Source organism: Microtus pennsylvanicus, chromosome 4 (assembly GCF_037038515.1).
Source record: "Microtus pennsylvanicus isolate mMicPen1 chromosome 4, mMicPen1.hap1, whole genome shotgun sequence".
Classification (NCBI taxonomy): domain Eukaryota; kingdom Metazoa; phylum Chordata; class Mammalia; order Rodentia; family Cricetidae; genus Microtus; species Microtus pennsylvanicus.
Window position 1 is genome coordinate 131,146,922 of NC_134582.1, and position 25,736 is coordinate 131,172,657.

General features: G+C 42.3%; 2 protein-coding genes across 8 annotated transcripts in view; one reads left to right on the forward strand and one right to left on the reverse strand.

Moving 5' to 3' along the window:
• The window catches only part of Pter (phosphotriesterase related), a 64,273-nt gene extending 59,135 nt beyond the window's left edge, over positions 1 to 5,138 (forward strand). For 6 of the 7 annotated variants that reach the window (XM_075970508.1, XM_075970514.1, XM_075970509.1 and 3 more), the window contains one exon: positions 4,344 to 5,138. In XM_075970508.1, the coding sequence (XP_075826623.1) occupies positions 4,344 to 4,554 (211 nt within the window). In that variant the 3' untranslated portion in view covers positions 4,555 to 5,138. The other variant, XM_075970515.1, reaches the window with a different exon arrangement.
• A 106-nt stretch (positions 5,139 to 5,244) lies between these two features.
• On the reverse strand, positions 5,245 to 15,116 carry C1ql3 (complement C1q like 3). The gene is made up of 2 exons (XM_075970516.1): positions 13,644 to 15,116; positions 5,245 to 7,890 (listed from the first exon to the last, which is right to left on the reverse strand). Exons 1-2 carry the CDS (start codon positions 14,229 to 14,231, stop codon positions 7,711 to 7,713), a joined length of 768 nt encoding a protein of 255 aa, XP_075826631.1. The 5' UTR covers positions 14,232 to 15,116; the 3' UTR covers positions 5,245 to 7,710.
• Positions 15,117 to 25,736: the final 10,620 nt, after the last annotated feature.

A 25,736-nucleotide genomic window follows, 5' to 3' on the forward strand; every position in this document is an offset into this window, starting at 1 on the left:
GCTTTATACTCGAAATAACAACACACAAATTGTATTCTTTTAAACACTGCTTGGCCCATTAGTTCTAGCCTCTTATTGGCTAATTCTCACATCTTGATTAACCCATTTCTAATAATCTGTGTAGCACCACGAGGTGGTGGCTTACCAGGAAGGATCTTAACCTGCGTCCATCTTGAAGAGGAAAGCTATAGCATCTGCCTCACTTCCCTTCTTCCCAGCATTCTGTTCGGTCTACTCCACCTATCTAAATTCTGCCCTATCAGGCCAAGCAGTTTTCTTTATTAATTAACCAATGAAAGCAATAGATAGACAGATGACCCACCTACATCATGGAATGAGCAAAACTAGAAGTAAGAAATAATGTCCATAAACTGAGATATATCAACAGTTGAACATGTACACCATGGGGCTGAATAGAATATCTCAACCCCATGTTCATTCCAAACAAGCTGAAGATTGCTCCCTCAGGAGAGCGACCTTTATGTCTACATAAAGTGGTCCTAGACTACTGTATATTGGCATTTGTCTACAGTGATCCCAGTAACAGTAAAATATGCTTCCATTTCAATATCATTAGGTAGAGACAGCTAGCTGATGTGTTTTACATAGTTGTGTACAGTGAAGACTATTCCACATGAGTCAAGTACTTTCTGCAACCGCATCAATGAAACTGTCGTTTCTGTTTTATACTCAATTAGTTCTTTGGCAAACAAATTCATGGCCTCTTTTTGTTCCTTTTTTGTGTGCCTGTGTCTCATGCATGCACCTTTGAGGCACAGGGTGCACATGAACATATATGCATGAGTATGTGGCTGTCAGAGGTTAATGGCAAGTGTCTTCCTCATGGCTCTCGGTCCTATGAACTGAAACAGGTCTCTTGTTGATCCCAAAGTCTGCTGATTCAGCTAGTCTAGCTAGCCAGCATGCTCCAGGGATCCCCTGACTCCACAGGCCACGGCTGGCATTACAAGTAGGCTACTATATCGCATATTTTCTTATGTGCTCTTCATTCTTATGTAGCATTATCTCAAGACAAGACAAACTTGGGGCTAGCGAGATGACTCAGCAATTAACACTACTTCTGTCTCATGGGGCTGGAGTTTGGTTCCCAGCACCATTTCAGGGACTTACAACCACCTGTAACTGTAGTTCCAGGGAATCTGATGCCCTTTTTAGCCTCCACAGGCACCTGCATGCATATGGTGTGTTCACACACACACACACACACACACACACACACACACACACACAAATTCTTTTTCAAATAGATCTTCAATAACTCTTTCATGATGAATGTCAACATATTTTAAATTCAGTTTGGAAAGAGAGGTTTCCACTCTGGACCTGACTTTTCTTTCTAAAGCTCTTCGGCCAATGGGGTGTGGCCTGTGCCTTCTGTGAGGTTCCCAGGCCTTCTGAAACAAGAAGGGGGGGTGATAAGGGGGATATGATAATGACTGACTTCCCAATTAATCCTTCTTAACTGTGTTGGGCTATTAATTCAAGAACAAAAAATCTAATTTTGGTTATCTCTTATTGTGCCAGTGTAAGCATTCTTTATGTATTAAACATTGAATAATGTGTATATGTGTGCATGTAAAAATATCTGTATGTGCTATACATATGCTTGTGTATTTCTTGCTTATTTGTTCTTAAATTAATACTGTGTATTTGTTCAGTCTACCCAGCTAGTGATGATGACTGGGTGACCTTTGGGGTTGTGTGCATCCCGGGCCCCCACTGTCCCCATGGGCTGAGCACTTGCTTTGCGACACTCAGGGACAGTCTTTTCCCAGCCAGGGGAATCTGGAGCTTCCCAAGTGCAGGAATGTCGACACACGCTTCTGCCTACCTCTGGTTCTCAGAACCAGAAATTCTGTGTCTAACACCTGTTTTCAATCTTATGCTCCATTTCTCAAATCTTATTATATCTCTGCCTTTTCACACTTTGTAGTCTCTCTCTAATATTTGTTTGCAAAACATGGACTCATTTGTATTGCTATAATTACTGTGATTTTTTTTTTGTCTTCTCATCTGTAGTGGTTCCTCCCTTCTGGCAGCTTCTTTGTAATGCCTGTTCTTCTGCACGGTGCCGTACCATCAGAGTTGAACTCTCAGGGTAGGCATGTCCAGGCGCATTCCGCTCCCGATTGGCATGATTGTGTTTCTGGAACCAGAACGTTATTGTGCCCATGAGATAACACAGCTCTGGCGCAGTGACTGCTTTGTGCTTTCTACACGTTTCCTCTGCCCCGCCCCCGAAAATGAATTTATTCATAGTTTAACCAAAATAGGAAGAGAAGGTCTCCAAGTTTCTCTTCTCCTTTTCTGGGGTGGTGTTACAATTTTGTATGGCCCTCATTTTTAATTACATGCATTTAATCTATCTATTATTCTCTCTTATAACTTTCCAATTTAAGAGCCTTGTGTTTCACGGTGGGATACAGGTATGTTATAGGAATTTTTCGTTGTATGTTGTCATAGTAATGACACATCAAAATTCTCGGAGAAGAAACGACTCTATCGCTGAACCACAGCCTCAGCTTGAGGAGGAATGACCCAGCTTTTCTTTTGTTGTTTTGGGGAAACCGAAGTCTGAAATGGGTCAGGCGTGCATCCCTGACGTGGCCTGAGGCCAGGTAATCCTGAAGTCTCACTCCAGCTCCCCAACTTCAGCCTCTGGGTGGGATTCCATTACAGACCTGTGTGTCTCTACCCCATCCTTATAGGCAGTGCTGGGGACTGAGCCCAGAGCCTGTGATGCATTCGGCCTAAGCTCGCTACACCTGCAACAGGAGATACAGTTCTCAGATAATAAGGAAATATGTACAACCCTGAGAACTGCTCAGGAAAATCAGTCAGGCAGCAAGTGCACCCGAAAAGCTCCCATTACTGCGACATTCCATTCTGATCAGTGTTACCCTGGGCTCTGTATTGCACGTGTATTCTATCAAATGTCTCCCTGTGTATGATAAATGGCCACACAAATGATCTTAGCGAATCCCCCTGAACTACAGTTTTGTTTTTTTCAAAAAGTACCTGCAGATCAGGACTTCAGGACCAATTTTAGCAAGCCAAATAGCGTTAGTGGCCTAAATGAGATTACGGGTTGTGCCTGCTGAATGCTGGTTTCTTCCCTGAGTACCCAGACTGGTTCTTCACTATGGTGCCTACATTCCTTTGACCTTCAGATAGGTCTAGTATTCAATTGTAACTTATTTTAAAGGTTCTCTAAGGGCAGGCTTTTGTGCCATGGATTTTTGTGTGTAGTGTCCCTTGAGTACCACAGTAGTTATTAAACAGGACTCATGCCTGAGAAAGCCAAGAAATGATCCTATCTATCCACCAAAACAAGAGTTTTCAGCCAAGCCCCAGAGGAAGAGCGAGATCCATCCACCTACATCCATTTGATAGGCGATCCTCACAAGACTGCACAGAATCCCAGAGAAAAGCCATTGTTCACAAGTTGCACCTCTGACATCAAAGGCCCACGACAGTTGGGGACAGACACTGCCCAGAGTGCAGACACGTACAGATGGTGGCTGTCAGGGGGTGACTCATGCTGCAGACTGCAGCTCTTAACTAGGCAAAGAGGATTACTTTTATTTTATTATTTATTTTTTACAGTCAGGGAGCTGTCTTTTAGTCAACCGACTATGGATTTAAAGGGGCAGCTTGTTATTTTAGCTTCCTTGTTGACAAGGAAGATAGACTAAAAAACTTTAGGTCTGTTTCTGCTAACGCTCAGAGGCTACCACTAAGTCAGAATTCCCGTGTTCAGAGGACCAGATGGCTCGAATACAGAGGACTTCGCCAGCCCGTCTTCATTGACTGCATAACCACATGGCACGGGCCTTGCACTTGACAATCAGCTGATCTTACTCGCAGGATTTTATTCACATGAAGAATCCTTTTGTTTTTCTATTTTAATCACAAACGCCCACTGGCTTTAAAAGGGGAGAGAGAGAATGGTATTTCAGAATTGAGACTAAGACAAGCATTTGAGGGAGGAGAGCTGAATATAAAATTATTCAATGAACTGCTTTTGTGGCCATTCATTCAAACGGCCTGACCACTGTAAGCTGTCTTCAGCGCAGCATTGCCAGACACTGTCAGAAATCTCATTGGGTAGAAATGGCTGTGTGCTCAGAATGAGGATCTCATTCATGTTGGCGTGAAGTAACACCTGCATCTTCGCCACGCAGTGTTCATTTAGAAATCTCCTGGTCCATATGCCGCAGCGAAAGGCAGAATCTTTACGAGCACAGTGTGTTCCGGAGTGAAAGGTTAGCGTCTAAGATGTGAGCCTGGTGGCCTGTCACGAGTTAACGTGTTTTTCCTAGGGTCCGCTTCCTGGTGGATGAGGGCTATGAAGATCGGATTCTCATGGCGCATGACATACACACGAAGCACCGACTGATGAAGTACGGAGGTCATGGCTACTCACATATTCTCACCAACATTGTTCCTAAGATGCTCCTTAGAGGAGTAGCTGAGAGGGCTGTCCATAAGATCCTCGTAGAAAACCCTAGGCGGTGGCTAACTTTTAAATAGGATGGCTGTTTCTGAACACAGACCTCCAGGGTAAGATTTGCAGTGGATATTCGGTGATTTCAAATCTACTCTGAGACGTTAATCCAAGCTCTACGGGACCAGTGATTGATCACTTCCCTCCTATGAGAAACTGGATACCTATCACAGGGAAAGCTTTGGTGGAGGCTACAGGGCTCAAGTGAGTCCTATTGCTTTACCTTAATAAAACAAATACAAAAAGACTACGTTCCCAAGAGTCATTGTGGATGTCTCCTCCCCCCCCCCCCCCCCCCGACTCTCACTACACTACTTGAGAAAAATTAAAGTGTTTCTAGTTAAGTTGCCCCCTTCTGGAGCAATCTAATGTTTCTTGTAATATTGATGATCCTACTAATTATCCTGCTGTTCTTTAATTAATGCTTAATGAATAATATGGCATTTTAAAATCACTTTTGCAACAAGGGAAGTTAAATTCTGAGGCTCTCTTTCCCAAAGGAGATGGCAATAAAATTACCAGTTTACAACAATAAAAATATTTTTGGAAAGTTAACTGTGTTTTCCATCTATCTATGTAAACTTATAATAAATCAGTTTTGCTGACTCTGGCTTTCCTGTCTCCATTTTTGCTGTTAATTGTGTTGTGTTTTGCAAAGTCTGTCTGAGGATACATAACCACAATGTGTTATAAAAATGAAATCATAAAAATAAAAATATATTACATAATATAGTTTAATGGATCATTACAGTAATAATAACAAAGGCCACGATTTAATCAATTCATAAGGTATAATGCAAAGAAAAAGAGAAATGCTTGCCTTAGATATAGTCCCTTTATTTCATTTACTTTTTATTTCTTTTTCCTCAGGCCTAAACAGAGAAAATAATGCTTATTTATCTAAGAAAAGGTCAGGTCTATTGGAAATGACAGTCTGTTTGTAAATACTCCTCTTTAGAAGAGCTCCAGCTATGAAGTTCTTTGCAAAGGAATCCTTTCAAAATGTTAGTTAAAATGTTTAATTGATGTACACTGTTGTGTGTAAGTTATCCCTTGAATCCTCGCTATGTGATTTGATACCTAAGACAAATCTAATCCCTTGCCGCCAATCCATCTTTGATAAATCTATGCTGTTAAATAGAAATTAAAACTGTGGCAAGTCATTTGTGGGTTACCATACATATTAGAAGGGCCAAATCGAATTAGTCACTACTCTCAATGAGTGATCTAAGTGGTTTGTTTTAATCATATAAATCATGACAGTTACTCAGACCAAGGCATTTAAACACAGCAAACACCGCCTTTAGATGGGAACACCATGCATAACTCTTGGAAAGTTGAGATTTGCTAAACTAAAGCAATTTCGGTTGATCATAGTTGACCAAGCGCTCTGTGGATTAGAACAAAAAGTGTTGAAGTGAAATGAGTCAGGGAAGCAGCCCAATTCCTTCAAAGGGAAAAATGTAAATGTCCTTCACCAGGAAAGCAAGCAGACTTTCAAATCTCTGGTTTTGAAATCTACTTGTCCAAGAGTGTTTAAAGGCAATGAAAGGAAAACAGTTTCCATGTTACGAGGGGAAGTTGTGTGCTGGGAGGAAGTATTCTCATGCATTTTGATATTTTCCTTAGATAAGAGCTAGCGCTTGGCAGTGTGTTTTAACTCGAGAGAATGGGTTTGCTCTACACCATCAGCTTCAATCTTCCAGAAAGAAAAGAACTGACCGCTAACATGTGTGTGTTCCATAAACATCGTGAAGGAGCTCTGCTTGCTTCCTGAAGTCCATTATTAATGGCCTGCCAAAGAAGGCCATTAAAATATTGATTGCACATGGATTCCAGTAATCATGGGATCAACTAACTCACACATGTGTCATGGGGTGGGGGGCATTTGAATCTACTGAGATTTCATTTTCTGGATAACTCTTAAAGAGAACTCACTTTTATTATTTTGCTACTCTATATATTTGTATCATCTAAAATATAGTTCGATCTAAAATAAGTCAAATAATTTGTGCATGGTTCTGTGTGTATACATATATACTTTTTAAATTAGCTTTTTGAGCTGTACAGCCACTGTACCTAGTGGACTGAAGCAATGTATATATAATATTTCATCTAACATATATGTATATAAATAAGTGTGTGACAGATATTTATATAAAATATATACACTTTGCTGTCATGTTGGTTCTATGTGAAACTGTTAATTTTGAAATAACCCCAGGCCACAGATTTTTCACTAACTGTTTGAGGCCTTACTCACTGTCCCCTTGATGACGCATGCAGCAGCTCAAATCAAACCTTGATGCCTTAGGTTATGAACAATCCTTTGTTCCAGAGAAGGCAAAAGCCTCTATCTGACTTCATACCAAAGAATAAATTTCTGTGACTGTTCAAGTGAGTCTAAATGTATTCTATCGACGAAATGGACACGTGGAATTTTCTAAGTACCATACATAGCTACACATTTTCACACTGAGAGGGTAATCCTATGATACAATTTCAATCTCTATTTTCTTAAGACTATCACCAGAAGAGAGAAAAAAGAAAATTCACACGAAAAGAAAAACTGTGAAAATGATCACAGGCTTGGGAATTCCCACAAATCCAGAAAATTCCAGGTTAAGGCTTGAAGTTGAATCATTCCCAGGTCTAACTCTAAGGTTAACGAGAGTACAAGGCAAACAATATCTTTGGGGACAAGCAGCATTACTTCAATGAGACCTTCTCCTGCAGGGTAAAATGACTCCTCCCCACACTACAGATAGACTCCAGGTATCTTAATTAGCAGGTAAACTCACAAGAACCAAAGCTGACACATGGATAAAAGCAGCAAGATCACAGTACACCAAAGTATTAGAGATATCGAAGAAATAATTCAGTGTCTTAGATTTTTCTATAAAAATTTGTGGTCTATATAGGACTTCATTCACACGGACACTAACAATAAGGAATATTTGCTTTGGCGGTAGTGGATCACACATCTGCTTATCTTGCCTTAAATACTTTTTTACATAATGTGTGTGAGTGATACAGATGTGAGTCAGGTAGCATTTGATCTCCCCACATTTACACAACCGAGATGCCCTGCAATCGGCATCCCCCGGGATCCTTGATTCACTGACGTTAGCCATACGAATCCAGCGTCCAAACTCAGAACAGCAAGCTCAGTTTCTGCATTATCAGTCAGCATAAATAATAAATCCAGAAAATGTGCTGTATTTGTTGTTGTTTCCTCCATGGGCTTTCCCACCATCTAATTTGATATAGACTTCATCTCCTGGTTCCAGGTGAAGGACCACACTGTTACTGGCATAGTCGTAATTCTGATCAGCATCTTGGGCAATTGCACTAGCACGCACCTATGTGAAACAGACAAGAATTAGAGTTTGTAAAAGAGAATCCTCAAGTTGCCCCTTTTGCATAACAGCAGACTTGCTACCATAGCGTAGAATGTAGAATAGTGATGCTGCCTTTGTCCCACAGTTTTAGAAAGAATTTCTGTAACAACTATGTTATGTATCAACTCTGTTACTAGAGAAGAGAAAATGTTGCTTTAATAAAGGACATTGCAGCAATCTTTTCTATCCTTGTAAATAAAGCATACCAATCCAATTTTCTCTTCGATTACTGCTTTTTCTAATTCCTTGAATCTCCACTTTCAGTCATTTTTTGAAATGGAAATGGCAGTATTGTTTTGCATTTTAATTTAAGCCAAGTAACAACATTCCAACCAGCTGTGTACTTCAATGGCTCGTCCCAATTATTAGAAAACTGATATCTCAAGTGGCAAAAGACCTAGGGAAATACCACTCTGTTGCTATATAGATGGGGCAGGGGAGATTTTTTGTTTAGAGCTTTGGAAATCTGATACAAGCAAAGCCCCCTTTAACCATGCTCTTAAGAGCAGCTTAGCTCATGTAAACGTCTTTGTTCATATATCCCACATTTCCAAACTTCTTTTTATTTTTTATGTTTTTTGACATTTAATTACATATTCCTTTAAATCAACAATATAATCTCATGAGATCCAAAAGTTTTAGAAAGAATTAAATTTGTGACCCACGATTGCTCAGTTCTCTAGGATTTCTGTATGTATTGCTGCCTGGCTTTTCCTAACTGTGTGACTCTAAATGCGTCTGGCTCTGAGGCTGGGAGCTGGCTATAATCTGCTTATGTTCTGCCTTTAGTCTCATTAGAGAGTTGATCAACATTAGCAAACAGTCAAATTGCCCATCCTATCGTGTCAAACAGACATTCTGTCACACTCTGTCCTTCGGCTTCCTTTAGACATATTTTGTTCCACCATGGGGGAAAAAAATCTTTCAAAAGGCAGGCTTGTGTGTGATTTATTTCAGTAACACATCTTCTACTCTGTGGCTTGTTTCGGTTCTGCTATAATGGTATTTCCCTGAATAACATAGCAAGTGATTTAGTGGTTTTTGTAAACCTGCACTATGTAATAATGTATGACTTGGGGTATAATATGCGAGGTTTTATCACTTGGCAAAATGAGAGAAATGAGACATAAGTCAAGAATTTCTATGCATGTCTTTCAAAATCTAACTGATGGATTTTCAAATTAAATTTTCATGGGACGATATGTTCTCACATCAATGCTGAAATGCCATAAGAGGAGAAGGCTCGTGGACACCACTGAACTTAGAAAGTAATTTGAGCAGTACTCTAATTTTTTTTTCCTTTCTGAGTATCATATAGCAAAAGGAGAGAAGGGCTTAAAGGATTTAGAATTACTTATCACTATGCTAACTGGCATTAATATAATGAAACCAATATGTTGTGTGATTATACTAAAAAGCCTTGATTCAAATGTGTGCACCACTAGTGAGGTGATCCATTTTAACCATTACATAATAATATATTTGGAGTTCATAATATTTCCTAGGAATTAATCTTCAGTTTGTAGAAGCTGAAGGCTTTAGTTCATTTATTTTATCTAGTTATTAAATCCCAGTGAAGAAAAACTACACAATGAGAATATCATCATTATGGCTTGACTTTTAGAACATGGGGACTTTTAATGACTGTGAAAAATTAAAATACAAACTATAAATTATCTGTATTAGCAATATGTTAATTAATCATCAAACTATTATACTTCTCAGCTATTATTAATGAGAATATGGTTTGTTCAGCATTTTGAATATTTAGTATATGTTCTATGAATGTTATCCATTATCATTGTTTTCTACATGAAACCTTTAGGAACCAGGACTCATTGAATTCTTTAATTTAGAGGCCGTAATCTTTTAAAAACATACAATACAGTTTTTGTTCTATAGAAGATAGCCACAAAACCAAGTAGCGTTACCATTTTTAATTCAGTAGGTAAAACCACAAAATCCTACTAATGCATTAGTGTGATTCCACAGACAAGAAGGTCATCCTTAGCACATTTTATTTTCTTTGTTGGAAAAGGCCAGTATTGCGGCTTAATAATAGAGAGCAATTCCCTAAGAATTTAACCTATGCAGCGCTAAAGGACTTTTTCAATTAAATACCCACCATCTGCCAGTGTCCATGATGTCAGGAAGCCTGCCCACCCGTCACACTCTCAGAGTATAATGGGACTTGGAATTTCAAGCTCTGATATGTATCCCACTGACTTCAGCAATTCTTCCTTGAAGCCATCAAACTATTGAGGGAGGTAATGTGTTCACCCTGAAGGCTATTTTCGGATTCCGAAATGTGCACCTATTTCAGCATTTTATCAGGGAGTATAATGCATCCTTTTCTCAGCCCGGTATATCTACTTCTTCCTAAATTCTCTTTAATATCTTTTTCTTAGTATGTTAAATGTATCATTTCTGCTTTATCTTTAGTGTGTGTTTCTCTGCTTCTCAAGAGAGAACAAATTTGGCATGGCATATCATCACTCTTTCTGACAAATGAGTATAAAACCACACAGTATTCACTCTTTCCGATGTAGTTCGTGTCCATTGTTACCATAACTAATAAATTCTTGTGAGTGAAAGGCGTATCTCTAATTATTTTATATGACTAATCTTCTGCCAATTTAGTTTTTATTATGGTGGCTTACGATAATGACATGATAGTAACAATACTCAGAAACTATTTTTTCCAGGTCTTTAACTACAAGAATGCAAGCATTAAGAATTCTTCCTGTATCTATATAAAGCTATTTAAGCTCCATTTTTTTTACCTTTAATAGGCAATGTGATGGCCTCTGAACAATTGATACCATTAAGTGTAAGCTAATGGTTTCATGGGGAATATGAAAACTATGATCCTTTATAGGGAGTGATAGGCTTGTGAGAATCTAATAGACTGTATAGTTTTAGCATTGTCTTATTCTGGAGGGATTATCATTATACAAAATATTTACAGTAACATTTGGTAATTTAATTAATTGCAACTGATGTTCTGGTGATTTCATTTTCATTGCACTCCCGTGGAACCATAAACAAAAGGTTAAGTGGCACATCAGGTTAATGTATTGACCTTTGATGTTTCCATCTGTGACCCTACCTTCAGCACAAAGCATAAATAAGACGGCCCTCGTATGGCTACGATCCAGACACCGCCCCCTCCTACAGTGAAAAACCGCATTCTTCCCGTGATGCTGCCTCTCTGTGCCTCTCACAACCCACTCAATCCACAGAACACCTCTCCACATGGAGCTCTAAGTTTCTGTTTTTATCAAAACAAATGAGTTCAGCTCAGAGGGGGGAACTGTCGTTGTAAGAAACAACCATACAGACTATAATTGAAAATCAAGAATAAAATATTTATTTAAAATTAATAAAAAGGAGATTTTACAAGATTTCCCACTTGGCCCTGGCTGCAGCCCAGACTTTACAAAGCAGTTTTATTCTAAAGACAAAACTCCTTGCTGTAATATTGCAATAACCTTTTCTAAGACGGCCCACACTGACCTAGGAAGGATGCTGAATGCCACTAGTCATATGCTTTTCTGAAGTACCTGGTACCCACTTTTGGAAGTAGCAGCAACTGGATACGCAGCCAATGAAGGGCATTAGAGGTGCTCAACCCCCTTGCTTCCCTGATCCCAAGAGAATCTGTATGCTCGGGGGCCACAGAAAGCAGCTCACGCCCCAGTGGTTTAGAGACCAAAACATGTGTATGTTTTCACTTGAGAATCCGCATACAGAGTGCTATCCTTTGCTTCATGGATGTATGCCAGACTCTACCCTCTAAGCACCAGGGTCTCAACTAACTCCACTGTGCTTCTTCCTAGGACTTCCTGCCTTTGCAATCTCCAGATATTTTAAAAATTACCATTTCTATATTTGTTGACCAAACAGGGATTCTACTACATTTCAGTGGGTGACTCTAAAAATATCTCCCCAATAGAGTAGTGTTTTATGGACCCAACTTTTAAGTGAGACAGAGTCAATTTATAAATAAAAAAAATGGACCCTATGGCTACCTGCTGGAGGGTGAGGAGGGTTGGCATTCGCAAGCCGTTTGGTCAGCCAGATACAACACTTCTATTTTGGTATAGTGATCTTTGTAACCACATACCTGCAACTACTGAGCTCACTGTTCCAGGAACAATTTTTATTTATCTTAGTGTTATTCTCATGCATAATAGCTGTAAGGAACAACCCTGTCAGTGCCTCCTGGTGGCCATGTTTCTTTTTGTTGTTGTTGTTCCTAGTATCTTGGGGGTTCTTTAAGGGGTTTGCAGGAAAGAGGAAGCAAGCGACTTTTAAAAAGTGTATCGTACATTTAGGACATTCATCTTTTACTTTTGAAAAATTCCTGGCACTAAATTGGGTCTTGAGAGGGGATAAAATGAACAAACAAACAAACAAAACAAAGCCGTCCTCAAGGTGCTCAGGAGACAACTGGGATTTAGCTAAAATCCGGGTTTCCGGGGGACCCAAGACCTGCAGCACACCAGTTCTTGTTAAGTTAAAATTACTGCCTGAAATGAGGCACCTTGAGGGCTAGGTGGGGTCTTTCTTCCTCTCAGTCGGGAAGCAAAGTTTAAGGGCTCAGGAACTACGTTCACACAGCAGGCTTACAAGTGCCAAGGCCTCACCCTGGTGTCAGCGAGTTGGACTGTGCAGAAAATCCGATTACACTTTTAGATGGAAATGTATTTTCCTCCTGTGGCTAAAAGATCAAGAATGCTTCCGTTTTGCACTGACTTGCCTTTGACTCTAGCAAAGGCAGAGTATCCTTGGCCGGCACTGCAGACCAGTGGCCTCTGTGGCACCACCCACCAGCTCTGAAGAGCAGCTCCTGGTTGGGGCTCAATTGATGCTATTTGACAGCCAAGGCAAGGCGGCTGTGATCAAGAAGGTTAGGGTTAGAAAGCGTCTACCGGAGTATCCCGGGGGCTCCAGGGTAGTGAAAAGGTTGCGCCCCGCCACCTTCCCAACCACCTCCCTGTGTATTTTCCTACTCCAAACAGTGGAATGGGGTTTTCGTGTCTGGGTGTGAGCTGCTGTACTTCTACCGCGTAAACCCAACTTTTCCTTTTCCCAGCAGTCGTTCTTGGGAAACTAACTGGAGTGTAAAGTGACTCTGAGTTTCACTGCCTAAGAGCTCCGGAGGACCAAACCTTTGTGCGCGCGCGGCAAAGTGCTGTCTGAGCCCCGGAGTGCTATCTCAGACTCACTCTAAGGGGCCCTTCCTTTCTCCCTGGGGTCCAGGTCTGTCTCCCCTGGCTCTGGAGCCCAGACACGCCCATTTCGGGTTCCGAAAGCCTTCAACATTCTCAGGGAAAGCTGTAAACGACTCTAAGCCACTCTAAGCCCCTGAGGATTTCACCGGCCAGGAATTTTGCCCAGCTCCAGGACTCCCCTTTTACACAAGCTGTCCCAGAGACAAGTTCCCAGTTTCTCACCCTTTGAGGGTCGTGCTCACAATTTCGCGCACCGAGCACGGATCTGACACCCTAGAACCACCCTCCTCGGGCTCCTTCGCGTACGACCCCCACCTCTCCAGCTTGTCACAGAGTCCCCCTTGCCCTCGCTCCCGGGAGCCGGGTTGCCGCGCCCTTCCTCAGCGGCCTCCCACCCCCATTTCCGGGGTCTCCTCCCTCTTGCTCGCACCTTCCCGCACTCGCTCCCAGCCCTCTCCACAGCCTGCTTGCGCTCACCTGGTTGTTTTTGCAGAGATCAGCCCACATGCTGGTGCCGTCCCCTCCGCGCATCAGGACGTGGTAGGTGAAGAAGTAGATACCCGGGATAGAGCAGGTGAACTTGCCCGTAGTGGGATCATAGTGGTTTCCGAGGTTTGTGACCACGTCGTCGAACTTGAGCACCTCGTAGCCTTCGTGCTGCCTTTTGAGGCCAGCGTAAAAGGCAATCTTGGGCACCGTGCTGTAGGTGGCCGCACTGATAGCCCCAGCCGCGTTCAGGCCGGGAGCTCCAGGCGGACCCGGCAGGCCTTGGCGGCCAGGTTCGCCCTTCTCGCCCGGGGGGCCTACAGGGCCCGGTGGTCCGGGCTCTCCGGGGGGCCCACGCGGGCCTGCCTTCCCCGGCCTACCGGCCTCGCCTTTGGGACCCTGGATGAAGGTAGGGAGGGACTGCATGAGGCCGCGGTCCGGAGTGGCGGCGGTGCTGGGAGCCTTGGTGCCCCCGTAGGGGTCGCAGACCATGCGGCAGGTGCCCAGCATCTCGTAGTGCGCCGACGTGCCGGCCGAGCTCACCAGCACCGGGATGAGGATGACCAGCAGAAGCACCATCACCACCCCCAGCGCCCCGGCGGCTATTAGGCGCCTCCTGCTGCCCACGAGCCGGCTCAGCGCGGGCCGATCCTCTTGTCTGCTTTTGGACAAAATTTTGAAGGTTGGGCGGGGACCTCCTCAGAGCCGAAAACAATCCCCCTTCGAACCCCAACTCCCCTGGGCGGGCGCGCGCCGGTCGCTCTTCTCTGGCTCTTGCTCCCCCCGCTGAGGCTGCGGCTGGGGAGGGAGCTGGGGCGCCAAGTGACTTGATCTGAAGTCCCGAGCGGGGGGTGAGGGCTGGGGGAGGGGTGCTCAGGGCGCCCTCTCGCCTCCAGCCAGCCCCTTAGCACCTGTGGCTGCGGCGGGTGCCGGCACGGCCACCCCACCCGGAGGGCAGAGCTAGCCGCTGCCTCCTGAGCTCGCCCCGGGCGTCTCACACTTTTATGGTGCTGTTGCCGGTGATCGACTTTTCCTTTTTTGCAGACTGCGCCAGTTCTCACCAACTTTCCGTCTGAAGTTGCCTTTTTTTCCCTGGACCTTGTTTCTTTTCTTTCTCTGGCTGGATTTGTCCCTTGCCTCTTTTCTTTCTTTTTTTTTTCCTCTTTTGCAGCCACCACAACTCTAATAGAAGTGCAACCCCAAAGCCCCTAGTGGGCTGAGGGAGCTCAGGTCGGGTGCCCCCGAGATGTGCGAAGCGGTGCCGGTGTGCTCGATCAGCGGCTCAGAGAAGCTCAGGGTTGGAGATAGGAGCTAGCCAGCAGCAGCGAGAGCCGAACGAGAGAGGCTGAACGCAGAATTCTGCCTGGGTACCACCTGCCAGGAGAAGAGGAGGCTGACAAACGCGCGCCGGAGCAATTTATAGGAACCCAAGGCACAGAGGAAGGGGAGCCGCTTTGGCATCTCTCTGCAGCATCTGCTCTGCTCATCCCACTCACACAGAGTTTGGCATTACTCTGACAATGTGGGATTTTTTTTTTCGGCCTCTCTCTCTCTCTCTCTTTTTCCCTCTCTGCAAGGGATGAACAGTGAAATCCTGAATACTCCCTCATCTAACCCAGGCGATGGCAGCGCCCTAGCTGGACATACTAAGGGAGTGAGACAGCTGTGCAACAGCTCTCGGGACTCAAGGGTCACACCTAAATCTATTTCCCAAGAGCCAGCAGCCCTTGTTGGAGATGGAAGTGAAGGTTGAAAGGCGGGAGGTTTGGTGACAATATTTCCCTCCTGGCTCATCCACAATAAGTGTTTCAGGTGTTTTTCAAATGCCACTTTTAACATAAGGACGGCCCTTTCCAATTTTTCCAGACAGTAGATGTGCGGTTTTTTTTTTAAGCTTAGCATTTGCTTCCACAGCCTCCTAAATGAAATAAGATGTTACCCCGAGGACAGTAAAGTATGTATTTAAAAACCAAGGGACATTTCCTGATTTAAATGAACATGTCCACTGCCCCAAAGGAGGAGGGCTGATTTTTCTTATGCGTGCCACACAATGGTGCCAAACAATGAGCGTTTTGACTTACGGCTTCCAATCGCAGCTGCCCTTCAGAATATTCCGTCAAATTGTCATTGAACTTGAAGTTGCATTTGCCTAAAGATGCAATATGCAGGAGAAATAATCACTTTCCATATGCCTTCGAAGGTCTTACAATAAAGCAAACGGCGTTTGCAAAAGTGCCAGGTATCAGAAGACACAGAGGGAGTTCTGTAGGTGCAATAGCCATTCCCCAGATGTGAATTGGGGGAGGGGAAGTAGAAAATTATGACAAAGAAAAGTTATCACCCCTAACAGTGAAAGCTCTGGATGAAGAAACCATCTGAATTTAGAATATCAATAGAAGACCCCCAGAGTGGGTATTAGGAGGGGTATACGACCAACAAATACATTTGACACATTAGAATGGTTTTAAATAAATAAGTAGAATTGATTCCTAAATCATACTTCTGCATTCAGGAGCAATAGATGTCAATCAAACATGGGTGACATTTGCTTGTCAATATGGAATGATGGCTGGGAAGACAGTTACTTATTACAACAGGGTGAGAATCTGAAATGAGAAACAGGCACAAATAATAATATAACAAACAAGTAATAAATCTGGGGTGTCTATCATCAAATGGTGGTCTCGCACGTAGATCCCCAGAACAGCATCTCCTTCAAGATTCTGCAGGCTCTCCTCCCGTTCCCCTTCCCAACAGTTAATTCCCTTCTTCTCTGATTCAAAACAAAGTAAGGTCAAGGGAGCAGACAGAAACGGATTCATTGATTCCTTGGAGAGGAATGTCAGCCGCTCCTTGAGGGTTTCCTGGGAGAGTCAACACTAAAGAACTGGGCTTTCTTTCCCATGGTAGGGCTGCCTCATGCTCTCTCACCACCAACCAGGCTCGCCGATAGGGCTCTAGCTACTGGTAATGAGAAATGGCCTTTCAACTCTCATTTTAGGATAATGGTTTTTATAAATGTGCATCAATACCTTTGGCATATATATTCTCTAAGTTTTCGTCCATGTGAGCTACCCGATTTCTATATTTTTTTAAATAGCAAACACAGAGACCAATCATTCCAGGCCGTAATACCAACAGCGATCTCCCTAACACCTTTTTGGTTGCTTCTTCTCAAAGCTCTTTCTCTGGGATGAGAAGCTGGTAAGCTATGATGCATGTCCACTGTGTAAAGAAATATACTAATGAAACAAACTCTTCTTTCGTGTTCCAAAACATCCCCAATACATAAAGTTTCTTAATTACCAAAGGAGTTTGATAGAGAGGATGTTTGAAATAAAAAAGGAGTTTTTAAAAGATAGAGATAAAGAAATGTTCATCAAAAGCCTGGGATGAGACACAAAGGGCTTTCCCATTAAAGATGCTCATTTCATAGGAGAATTCACCAAGGAGAAGGTGACATACTAGAGTCAAGATCAGCCCTGAGAAATGAGTCTTCATCTTCTCCTGCAGATGGGAAGACCCAGACCTGTGCAGAGTCAGGGCCTTTGGGTGAGCTCACTAGGATGATCTCTACAAATTATTGGTACATCTAGCCCAGCCTGAGCAGGGTGGTTACATGGGCCATTCCTTTACCGACGTCTTTTTAAGACAATGCAGAATTTGATATTGCAGGCAAGTGCTCTGGCATCCTAGAACTCGGCTGAGGTTTCCAGAGACGTCCAGTGTTGCTCGTTCAGAATGTAGGCACGGTCTCCTAAGTCCCAAGGCGGACAGACTCTATCAAAGGAACGTTTCTGAGCGCACACATGAGCATGTGACCTTTTCTTTTCTTTGTGAAGTAAGTTGAAGTCATTGTCCTCCTCCTTCTCTTCTAGAAATACCCCCACCATGTATTTTGGAAGAAAACAGCTTTTGTTTCTTCATGATTTTCAGGGATGACTCGGTAGTAAATGAACGTATGGCTGATTACTGTCATTTTCTACTGCTCCAGTTAACAACAGCTTCTCTGGAGAGCTACTTCTGCTTCATCTCTCGTTCTGACAGTTTGGGGGAAAAAAAACATCTGATGTAGCTTATTACTCATCATATATATATATATAAATATATATATATATATATATATTCAATAATAGGAAACGTGTCAATTAAAAATATTTAGTTTTCTCCAATGCTCATCAGGAAAGCAAATTTTCTCTGATATTTGATATTAGTCTTCAAAATGGCTGTGGCGTCTCATTTTCACAACATCCCTCACTGTTTCCGAAGAGAGGGAAAAACACGAGTGATATTCTCACTGGTGCCACTGAGCCTTTGGGATGCTTCAGCTGACAGTCAGTCCGGAAACCCATCGTCGTAGTGGGGTGGTGATCTGCGATGTTCATCTTTCAGCATCCTTTGTGCTGCTTTCGAGGAGCTGGGCAGATCCTAAGTTCAAGACTCCCACATAGACCTACACAGCCATCCATTAATATTTACTGAGCACCTACTGGCAGCAGAGCCCTGGCCTGGGCTCTTACAGGTGAACAAATATTTAGTCATAAGAATGACTTCCTAATTAGCAGCACTTAAACAGAAATAGCACTTCTTATAATAAGGAAAAATAAGAAATTAGTAGATCCAAGCTGGAAAAGCAGGCATGAGAAATCATTGTTTGAATTTGGGACTAGATCAGCCATTTACTTTGGGTGTGTTTCACAACATATGTTCTTTTGACTGAAAAATATTAAGTTTCTAGGTTTAAAGGGTCTGTTTGGAAATATGTGAGGAAACAGTATATCCTTATGGTTTGAGAAGTAGGCAGCTCTTAGTTTGTTCCCTAGATGTCTTCTGTAGCTGTAACGGGCACTTAGTGGCTCTGAGCTTCAACTCCCTAATATTTAAATCACAGAGTTGTGTAGTGATTTTCATTTATATTTTAATAAATAAAGCTTGGCTGAAGATCAGAGAGTTAAACAGCCCCACTGGTCAGTCTTACAGACCAGGCAGTGGTAACACACACCTTTAATCCCAGTAGCCACACTAGTTGCCATAGAAACCGGGCAGTGCATACTTTTTAATCCCAGTGGTGCACGCCTTTAATCCTAGCCCTAGAGAGGATTATAAAACGGGAGGAGATAGTTTACAGACACAGTCTCATTCTGAGATTTCTGGAGGCAGGATCACCATTTCAGACTGAAGTTGAGGTAAGAACCAGTGGCTGGCTGCTTTGCTTTTTGGATTTTCAAGATGAACCCCAATATTGCTCTTTGAGTTTTTAACAATCATGCTTCAGGGTTGCAGAGATTGAAGAATTAATACAGATATTCACAATGGTACCCAGTTTGTGAGAGTTTAACAAGTATCGGTTTGCATACTGTGTATTGCAGGGTTGTTGAGCAGTGCACACATCTATAAACTGGGTGGTAGAACACACAGTGTGGGGTGGAACTTAAAGGCAGCTTAAGAGAAGTGGGATATAATAAACAATTAGTGTTGCAGAATTAGATATAGAAAGGACATGAAAACTGTCCAGGAGGGTTGTCACGTGCCATCTTCTATCATCTAAGACAGTAGCTCTCAACGTGTGGGTCACAACCCCTTAGCGACCTAACAACCCTTTCACAGGGGTCGCAGATCAGATATCCTGTATATCAGATATTTATATTACAATTCATAACAGTAGCAAAATTAAAGTTGTGAAGTAGTAATGAAAATAATTTTATGGTTAGGGATCACCACAGCAGTATTAAAGAGTCATAGCACTAGGAAGGTTGAGAACTACTGATCTAAGAAAAAGCTAAACAAATTAAAATTAGGATGATTTCTCCATGGTAAGAAAAAGAGTTTCAGGGGGCTGGAGAGATGGCTCAGCGGTTAAGAGCATTGCGTGCTCTTCCAAAGGACCTGAGTTTGATTCCCAGCAACGACATGGTGGCTCACAACCATCTGTAATGGGGTCTGGTGCCCTCTTCTAGCCTGTAGGCATATATGCAAACAGAATATTGTATTCATAATAAATAAATAAATATTTTAAAAAAAGAAAAAGAGTTTCACATCAAGGTCATTTTGATTCATTGCAGATTTCAGACGGAGGATCGAAAAGGATGTACTTTTTCCTCATAGGAAGGGCCTCCCTGAAGTTGACACAGCCATGGTCATACTTTAAAATAATTGAGGTAGTCATTTGGAAACTACTGTTTATGACCACACTCAAATAAAGAAACGTGAGAGCTGGGGCTGCCTGTGCATTAGCCAGAAGATCAGTCACTTTGAAGGACTTCTAAATCAGCACCATATATCATCAGGTTGAGAATTTGTAATGCACGAGAGAATGGGGTGGAAGGTCGTCAGGCAGACCAGTTGTGAGCAAGCTAGTGAATTGCTGGCTGGGGGTGGTAAGCAGTTCATTACGGAAGACTAGGCTATAACACATGTATTTAAACAGATATAACTGCATCAATAAAGGATACAATCTCCATGATGAGTATGATGCCTTGTGCTTGTCATGAACATTGTGCTTGGTCCCTATTGCTCTGATGATGTAGAATAAAGGGCAAGTTACCAGGATTAAGGTATGAATCAGTCTTCTGTGATTTCTGACTTTCATTGTTGGCTTGGCTAGATTTAAAATCACAGAGAATATGGTAAGGTACATCTCTGGGTGTGTCTGTGTTAGCAGAAAGAATAGCTGAGCAGAGAGATCAATCCTGAACATAGGTGGCACGATCCTGTGCATTATGAGCCCAGAAGTAATAAAGGTGGCAAAAGGATAAAGCCGGCATAGCACCTCCATTTCCCTGTCCTCTGTTCCCTGGCTCAATGGGAAGTGAACAGCTTCTGTCACACAATCCCTCTGTGTTCACAGACAGAGCCACTCTGCCATGCCTTCCCTGTTATGCTGGGCTGAAACCAAGATGCGAAATAAATCACTCTTCCTCTTTTGTTATTCTCAGGTATTTTGAATTAATCAATTCAAAAGCAACTAAGACATCCTCTTAAGCCATGGTCACATGAACACAGTCATCCAAAGATAAGGGTTAGATTCAAGAAAGTAAAATTAGCTGACTGTCCAGCAGGAAAAACAAATAGCACCCACAGACTGGTCTAGCGATGAAAATTGTAGTGGTCTTATTGTTTTGTTTAATAATCCAGAGATGCCGTACGTTTTGGGAAGAGAGGTCATAGAAGCCTTTCAACAGAGCTCCATCATGGTAAGAGCAGCTGATATTCTAGAATCTGGTCCTAAGAGTGGTCAACCCAGAGAGAGTGTGAACTACAAAGGCAGATGCGCTCAGTTTCTTACCTACATGAATGAACAAGGCATGTTCCTATGCAAACAACATGACCTGTGAACAGATGACATGCTTGGTAGTACCCATGTGCCAAATAGACACAACAGGTTTCCTAATACAGGGAGAGTTCTCAGCTATATACGAGTGGTCTACTTTTAATCCTCAGTCTTAAAACATACATTTTCAAGGTATTTTTTTATTATTTATTTATTTAATAAAGATTTCTGCCTCCTCCCCACCACCTCCTCCCATTTCCCTCCCCCTCCCCCAATCAAGTACCCCCCCCCATCAGCCCAAAAAGTAATCAGGGTTCCCTGACCTGTGGGAAGTCCAAGGACCACCCACCTCCATCCAGGTCTAGTAAGGTGAGCATCCAAACTGCCTAGGCTCCCACAGAGCCAGTACGTGCAGTAGGATCAAAAACCCATTGCCATTGTTCTTGAGTTCTCAGTAGTCCTCACTGTCCGCTAAGTTCAGTGAGTCCTGTTTCATCCCATGCTTTTTCAGACCCGGGCCAGCTGGCCTTGGCGAGTTCCCGTTAGAACATCCCCATTGACTCAGTGTGTGGGTGCACCCCTCGCAGTCCTGAGTAAATATGTAAATAATTCAAGGTATTTTAGAACTTTAGGAAGATGTGGAGGAAAGTGGGTACAAAAGTGACCCATGTAAGCAGCTCTGCTTTCAAGATAAACAGTTACAACTTCAGTGGGATATTTACCATTGGAAGTAGTTACACAGTTCATAATTCAATTAATTAGTGAATAACGATTTTAGGCTCTCAATTATGGAAAAAGTCCATATGAATCATACTTAAATCACAACTTTGTGATTTTCTTTGCTTTTTTTTTCTTTTAACTCAAGAACAAAATGGAAATAAACTTCCCTTGATCAGTAGCCACAGAAGAGAATGGATCTCACTCAGACACTTCTAACAAGATGTCTGCAGCTTAGGTTTCCAGGATGAGCCTTGCCTGATATGCAAATGGTCCTAGGTGTTTCTGTCTGGTTTTGCTTATGTATTTGTGCGGTATATGTGCATCTGTACATGCTTGCATGTGTTGGATGCCAGAAGTTGACATGGTGTCTTCTTTTATACATTGAATTTGTTTCTGACTTAACTCAAAGCTTGCTATTTTGTCTAGCCTATCTAGCCATCTTATTTAGAGATCTCCTTGTTTCTGCTTCCTTTTTGCTGGGATTACAGGTGGGCCACCATGCCCTTTCAGTTTTTGTGTGTGTTTAGGGGATCTGAACTAGGGTTCCCAAAGCTTGCGTACTAAGCACTTAACCCAATGAAGCATCTCCTAAGCCCTATTTTTGCTCTCTCTAGCTTGCTATTGCTATGTTCGAACCATTCCTGTGAAACAGCAACTTCCCAAAGGAAGAGGCAGAAGTTTGTGTCATCAATAGATGCTTCCGTGAAAAACTATTAAAATCGTCTCCTAAATTAGGGGTTGTCTAAACATGTCTGTTACACAGTCGCTTCTATTATTTATACGTAATAAATAATAGAAATACATAAATAAATATGTATTTATTTATGGCTCCCATTATATACTATCTAATCACACAGATCAATATGCAAACATTTATATATATATTATATACACACATATGTGATTTTTATAGTTAATCTTATTTGTTTTTACAGACAGACAGAGGTTCATAATTGGGCATGTCACCCCTAGAATTGAGCATATGTCTGCCATGACAACATAGACCACTGATTAGCTCTTCCTGTCCATTGTCCCATAACCAAGCATGGTGTCCATATACCTCTTGGTTTAAAGTCCTAGAATGGAACAAAGGGTAGGGGGAGGTGCCAATTAAAAGGAATTTTACCAAAAGTATATTTCTCAGGAAAAAAAAAATACATGTTGCTTCCGGATAACATGTTGGCTTTTTCTTCTGAAATTCCAGCTGGTTTAGGCCATAGTCTAATGTTTTATCCAGTGTTTGACTGCACTGGTGAGAATGACTTCTCTGGACAAATCAGTTCTATTATTTTCTCATTAATACATTCCATTTAATTCAATTCAATTTAGTATAACACATGTGAGAAGAGAACTGAACACGGTCCACGCCACCCTCCACCCGTCTCTTCTCATCACCTTCTGCAATTGGTCAACGCCTACGGTCACGGTTCAGAAATGAGGACTTGTTCCCTCGTTGTCCTTGAGGTCAGAGATTCTAAGTCCCTAAGCCTCAGTGACTGGTGCAAAGCTTCTTTAAATTCCCAGGCTTGATTTGCATAACTGGCCCTGTCTTCCACATCATTGGCCAATTATCAGCTAATCATTCCTGAAATAGCCTTACCATTTCCAGGCTTTCTTGAGCACCCTTTCAACACCTTCCTCTCCTTTCTCCTCCTCTGGGCACTTGTTCACTCTGCTGTTGCCCTGAGCTCCTTCCCTCACAGCCCTTCCTCTGCATTTCTCAGTCTGTGGTCCTCACTGAGCTCTGTTCCAAACCTTGTCCTCTTCTACTGCTACCTGGGGACACACCAGGTCTTTTGATCTCTGGCCTCCTGCCATGTTTTTGTCACTTTGTGAGAAAGGATATGAGAAAGGAATGCTAAATATTAGGTGATATAGAGAAGAGAAATGTATTTAATCGCAGCTCTAAAAGCTGGCAGGCCAAGGTATGATGCTGCCATCTGGTTGGCATCTAGTGAACGTCTTTCTGCAGCATTATCCCGTGGTAGAAGACAGGAGAGAAAAAAGAAGGAAGTCAAGTTTGAATTTTTAGGAATGAAGGTGTGGAGGAAGTCAGTTAAAGCGTTGGCAAATTTATTCCCATACCATGCCTGCAATATCTGAACCTGGTAATCACTACAGGTATGGGTATCTTACTACTTGTATTTTGTTTTTGTTTTTAATGTTGAGTAAATTAGATGCTAACTGGTCATACCAAAATATCCAATTTTTAAAACAGAAAGGAAGGGCTGGGGAGGTTGCTCGGTGGGTAGTGATTGTTACAGAAGCTCCAGGACCTGCCCCCAAGCACTGAGGTATGAGGCTTCCAATGCCACCAGAACTAATAAAGAAGTGTTGGAGAGCCAGAAAGATGGAGGAGTGAGGAGGTCTTTGTTTTTGCTGTTGTTTTGCTTTTGTTCTTTTGTTTGTTTTCCTCTTTGTGTTTGTTTGCTTGCTTATTTTGTTTTGATTTTTAAAATTTTCATTTGGGTGCGTACTTAGGGGGGAAGATATGAGGGACTGGGAAGTGAGCAGAATTGGGGTGCATGATGTGAAATTCCCAATGATTCAATAAAAAATATGTTTTAAGAAAAAGTTGACCTGGTACTACGTTAACCTCATGGAATGGATAGAGACAGTAGATCCTTAGCTGGTTGCCTAGTCAGTTAGTGAGTCCCAGGTTCAATGAGACATCTTGTTTTATTCAAAAACATTAAGATTACATGGGAGTGATTTTCTTTTAATTAAAAAATATTTTATGATTTTATGTGCATGTGTGTTTTTGCATATGCATATGCTTCTGAACCACACATGTATCTGGTACCCAAAAAAAGACAGAAAGGGGCATCATATTTCCTGGAACTATAGTTACATGTGATTATGAGCAACCGTGTGGGTGCTAGGACTTGAACTCAGGTCCTCTGGAAGAGCAATAAAAGCTCTTAACTGCTGAGGCACCTCTCTAGGCCCATGATGGTAAGTTTCAATAGCCAACTTGGTAGAATCTAGACTCTAGTGACAGTGAGAAACTGTTTGAATAGTGTGGGTCTGTGGGCATGCACATAAGACATTTTCTTAAGTGGCTTAATTAAGATGAGAAAACTCACTGTGAATATGGGCATTGTTTCCAAGGCTGGGCATAGTACTGAATCAAAAGGAGAGAATCACCTGAGCACAAACATATGTGAGTCCATTCACTCTGCTCTTGACTGCAGATGTGACCAGCCACCTCAAGTCCCTGCCACCTCGATTTTTCTATAAAGATGAACTGAACTTGGAACAAACCCCTAAAACAAACTAAATAAAATAATCACTTTCTCTATCTTGCTTTTTCTAGGGCATTGTATCATTGGAACAGGAAAGGAAACTACAACAGACGGAGAGTAAAGGGGGCCTGACATGAGCCTCTGGCCTCCACAGGCATGCACACACACCATCAAGAGCGTGTCCATACTTCTTTCTCCCTCTTCTTTCATTCTCTCTTCCTCTCCCTCTCTTTCTTCTCCCTCCCCCACAAATGGCTTCATCCTTTATTTGTTATCAATATTCCCAAACACATAACTACCCAGTTACCCAAAGTCCTAACAGATCTACTCGCTACAGATACGAATGTCACATTTTTGATTTGTTATTTGTAATTAGAGATTTTATTTTAACCCCTTTGACTTCATCAGTCAGGCTACTCACCAGTTCCAGAAACACAGACAATGCATTCCAGGTAAGACACCACAGCACACTTGAGACAGTAAATGAATTTTCTGAAGTTTTAAGCATGAAGTACAGTTTGAATTTTAATGAGTTTCGGCTCGTCTTAAATCCATACAAATACAGAAATACATATTGTACGATGCAAATGAACTTGAAGTGGCTTCAGTGGATGATAATGCCATCCCTGTGATGGCTGCATTAATACTCACGGCCAGAAACCACTCAAAAGGGAGCACTTTCCCACCCATGCAAGATAACAGGCAAGCTGCTCTTCCCAAGCAATCAAGAGGACATAATTCAGCTGCAGAAATAAATACTCTTACAGGACACAAAAAAAGAATGGAACTGGGGAGATAAAAATGCAAGAATAAATACAGGTGGTTAAACCAGTGAAAAGGGAATCTCAA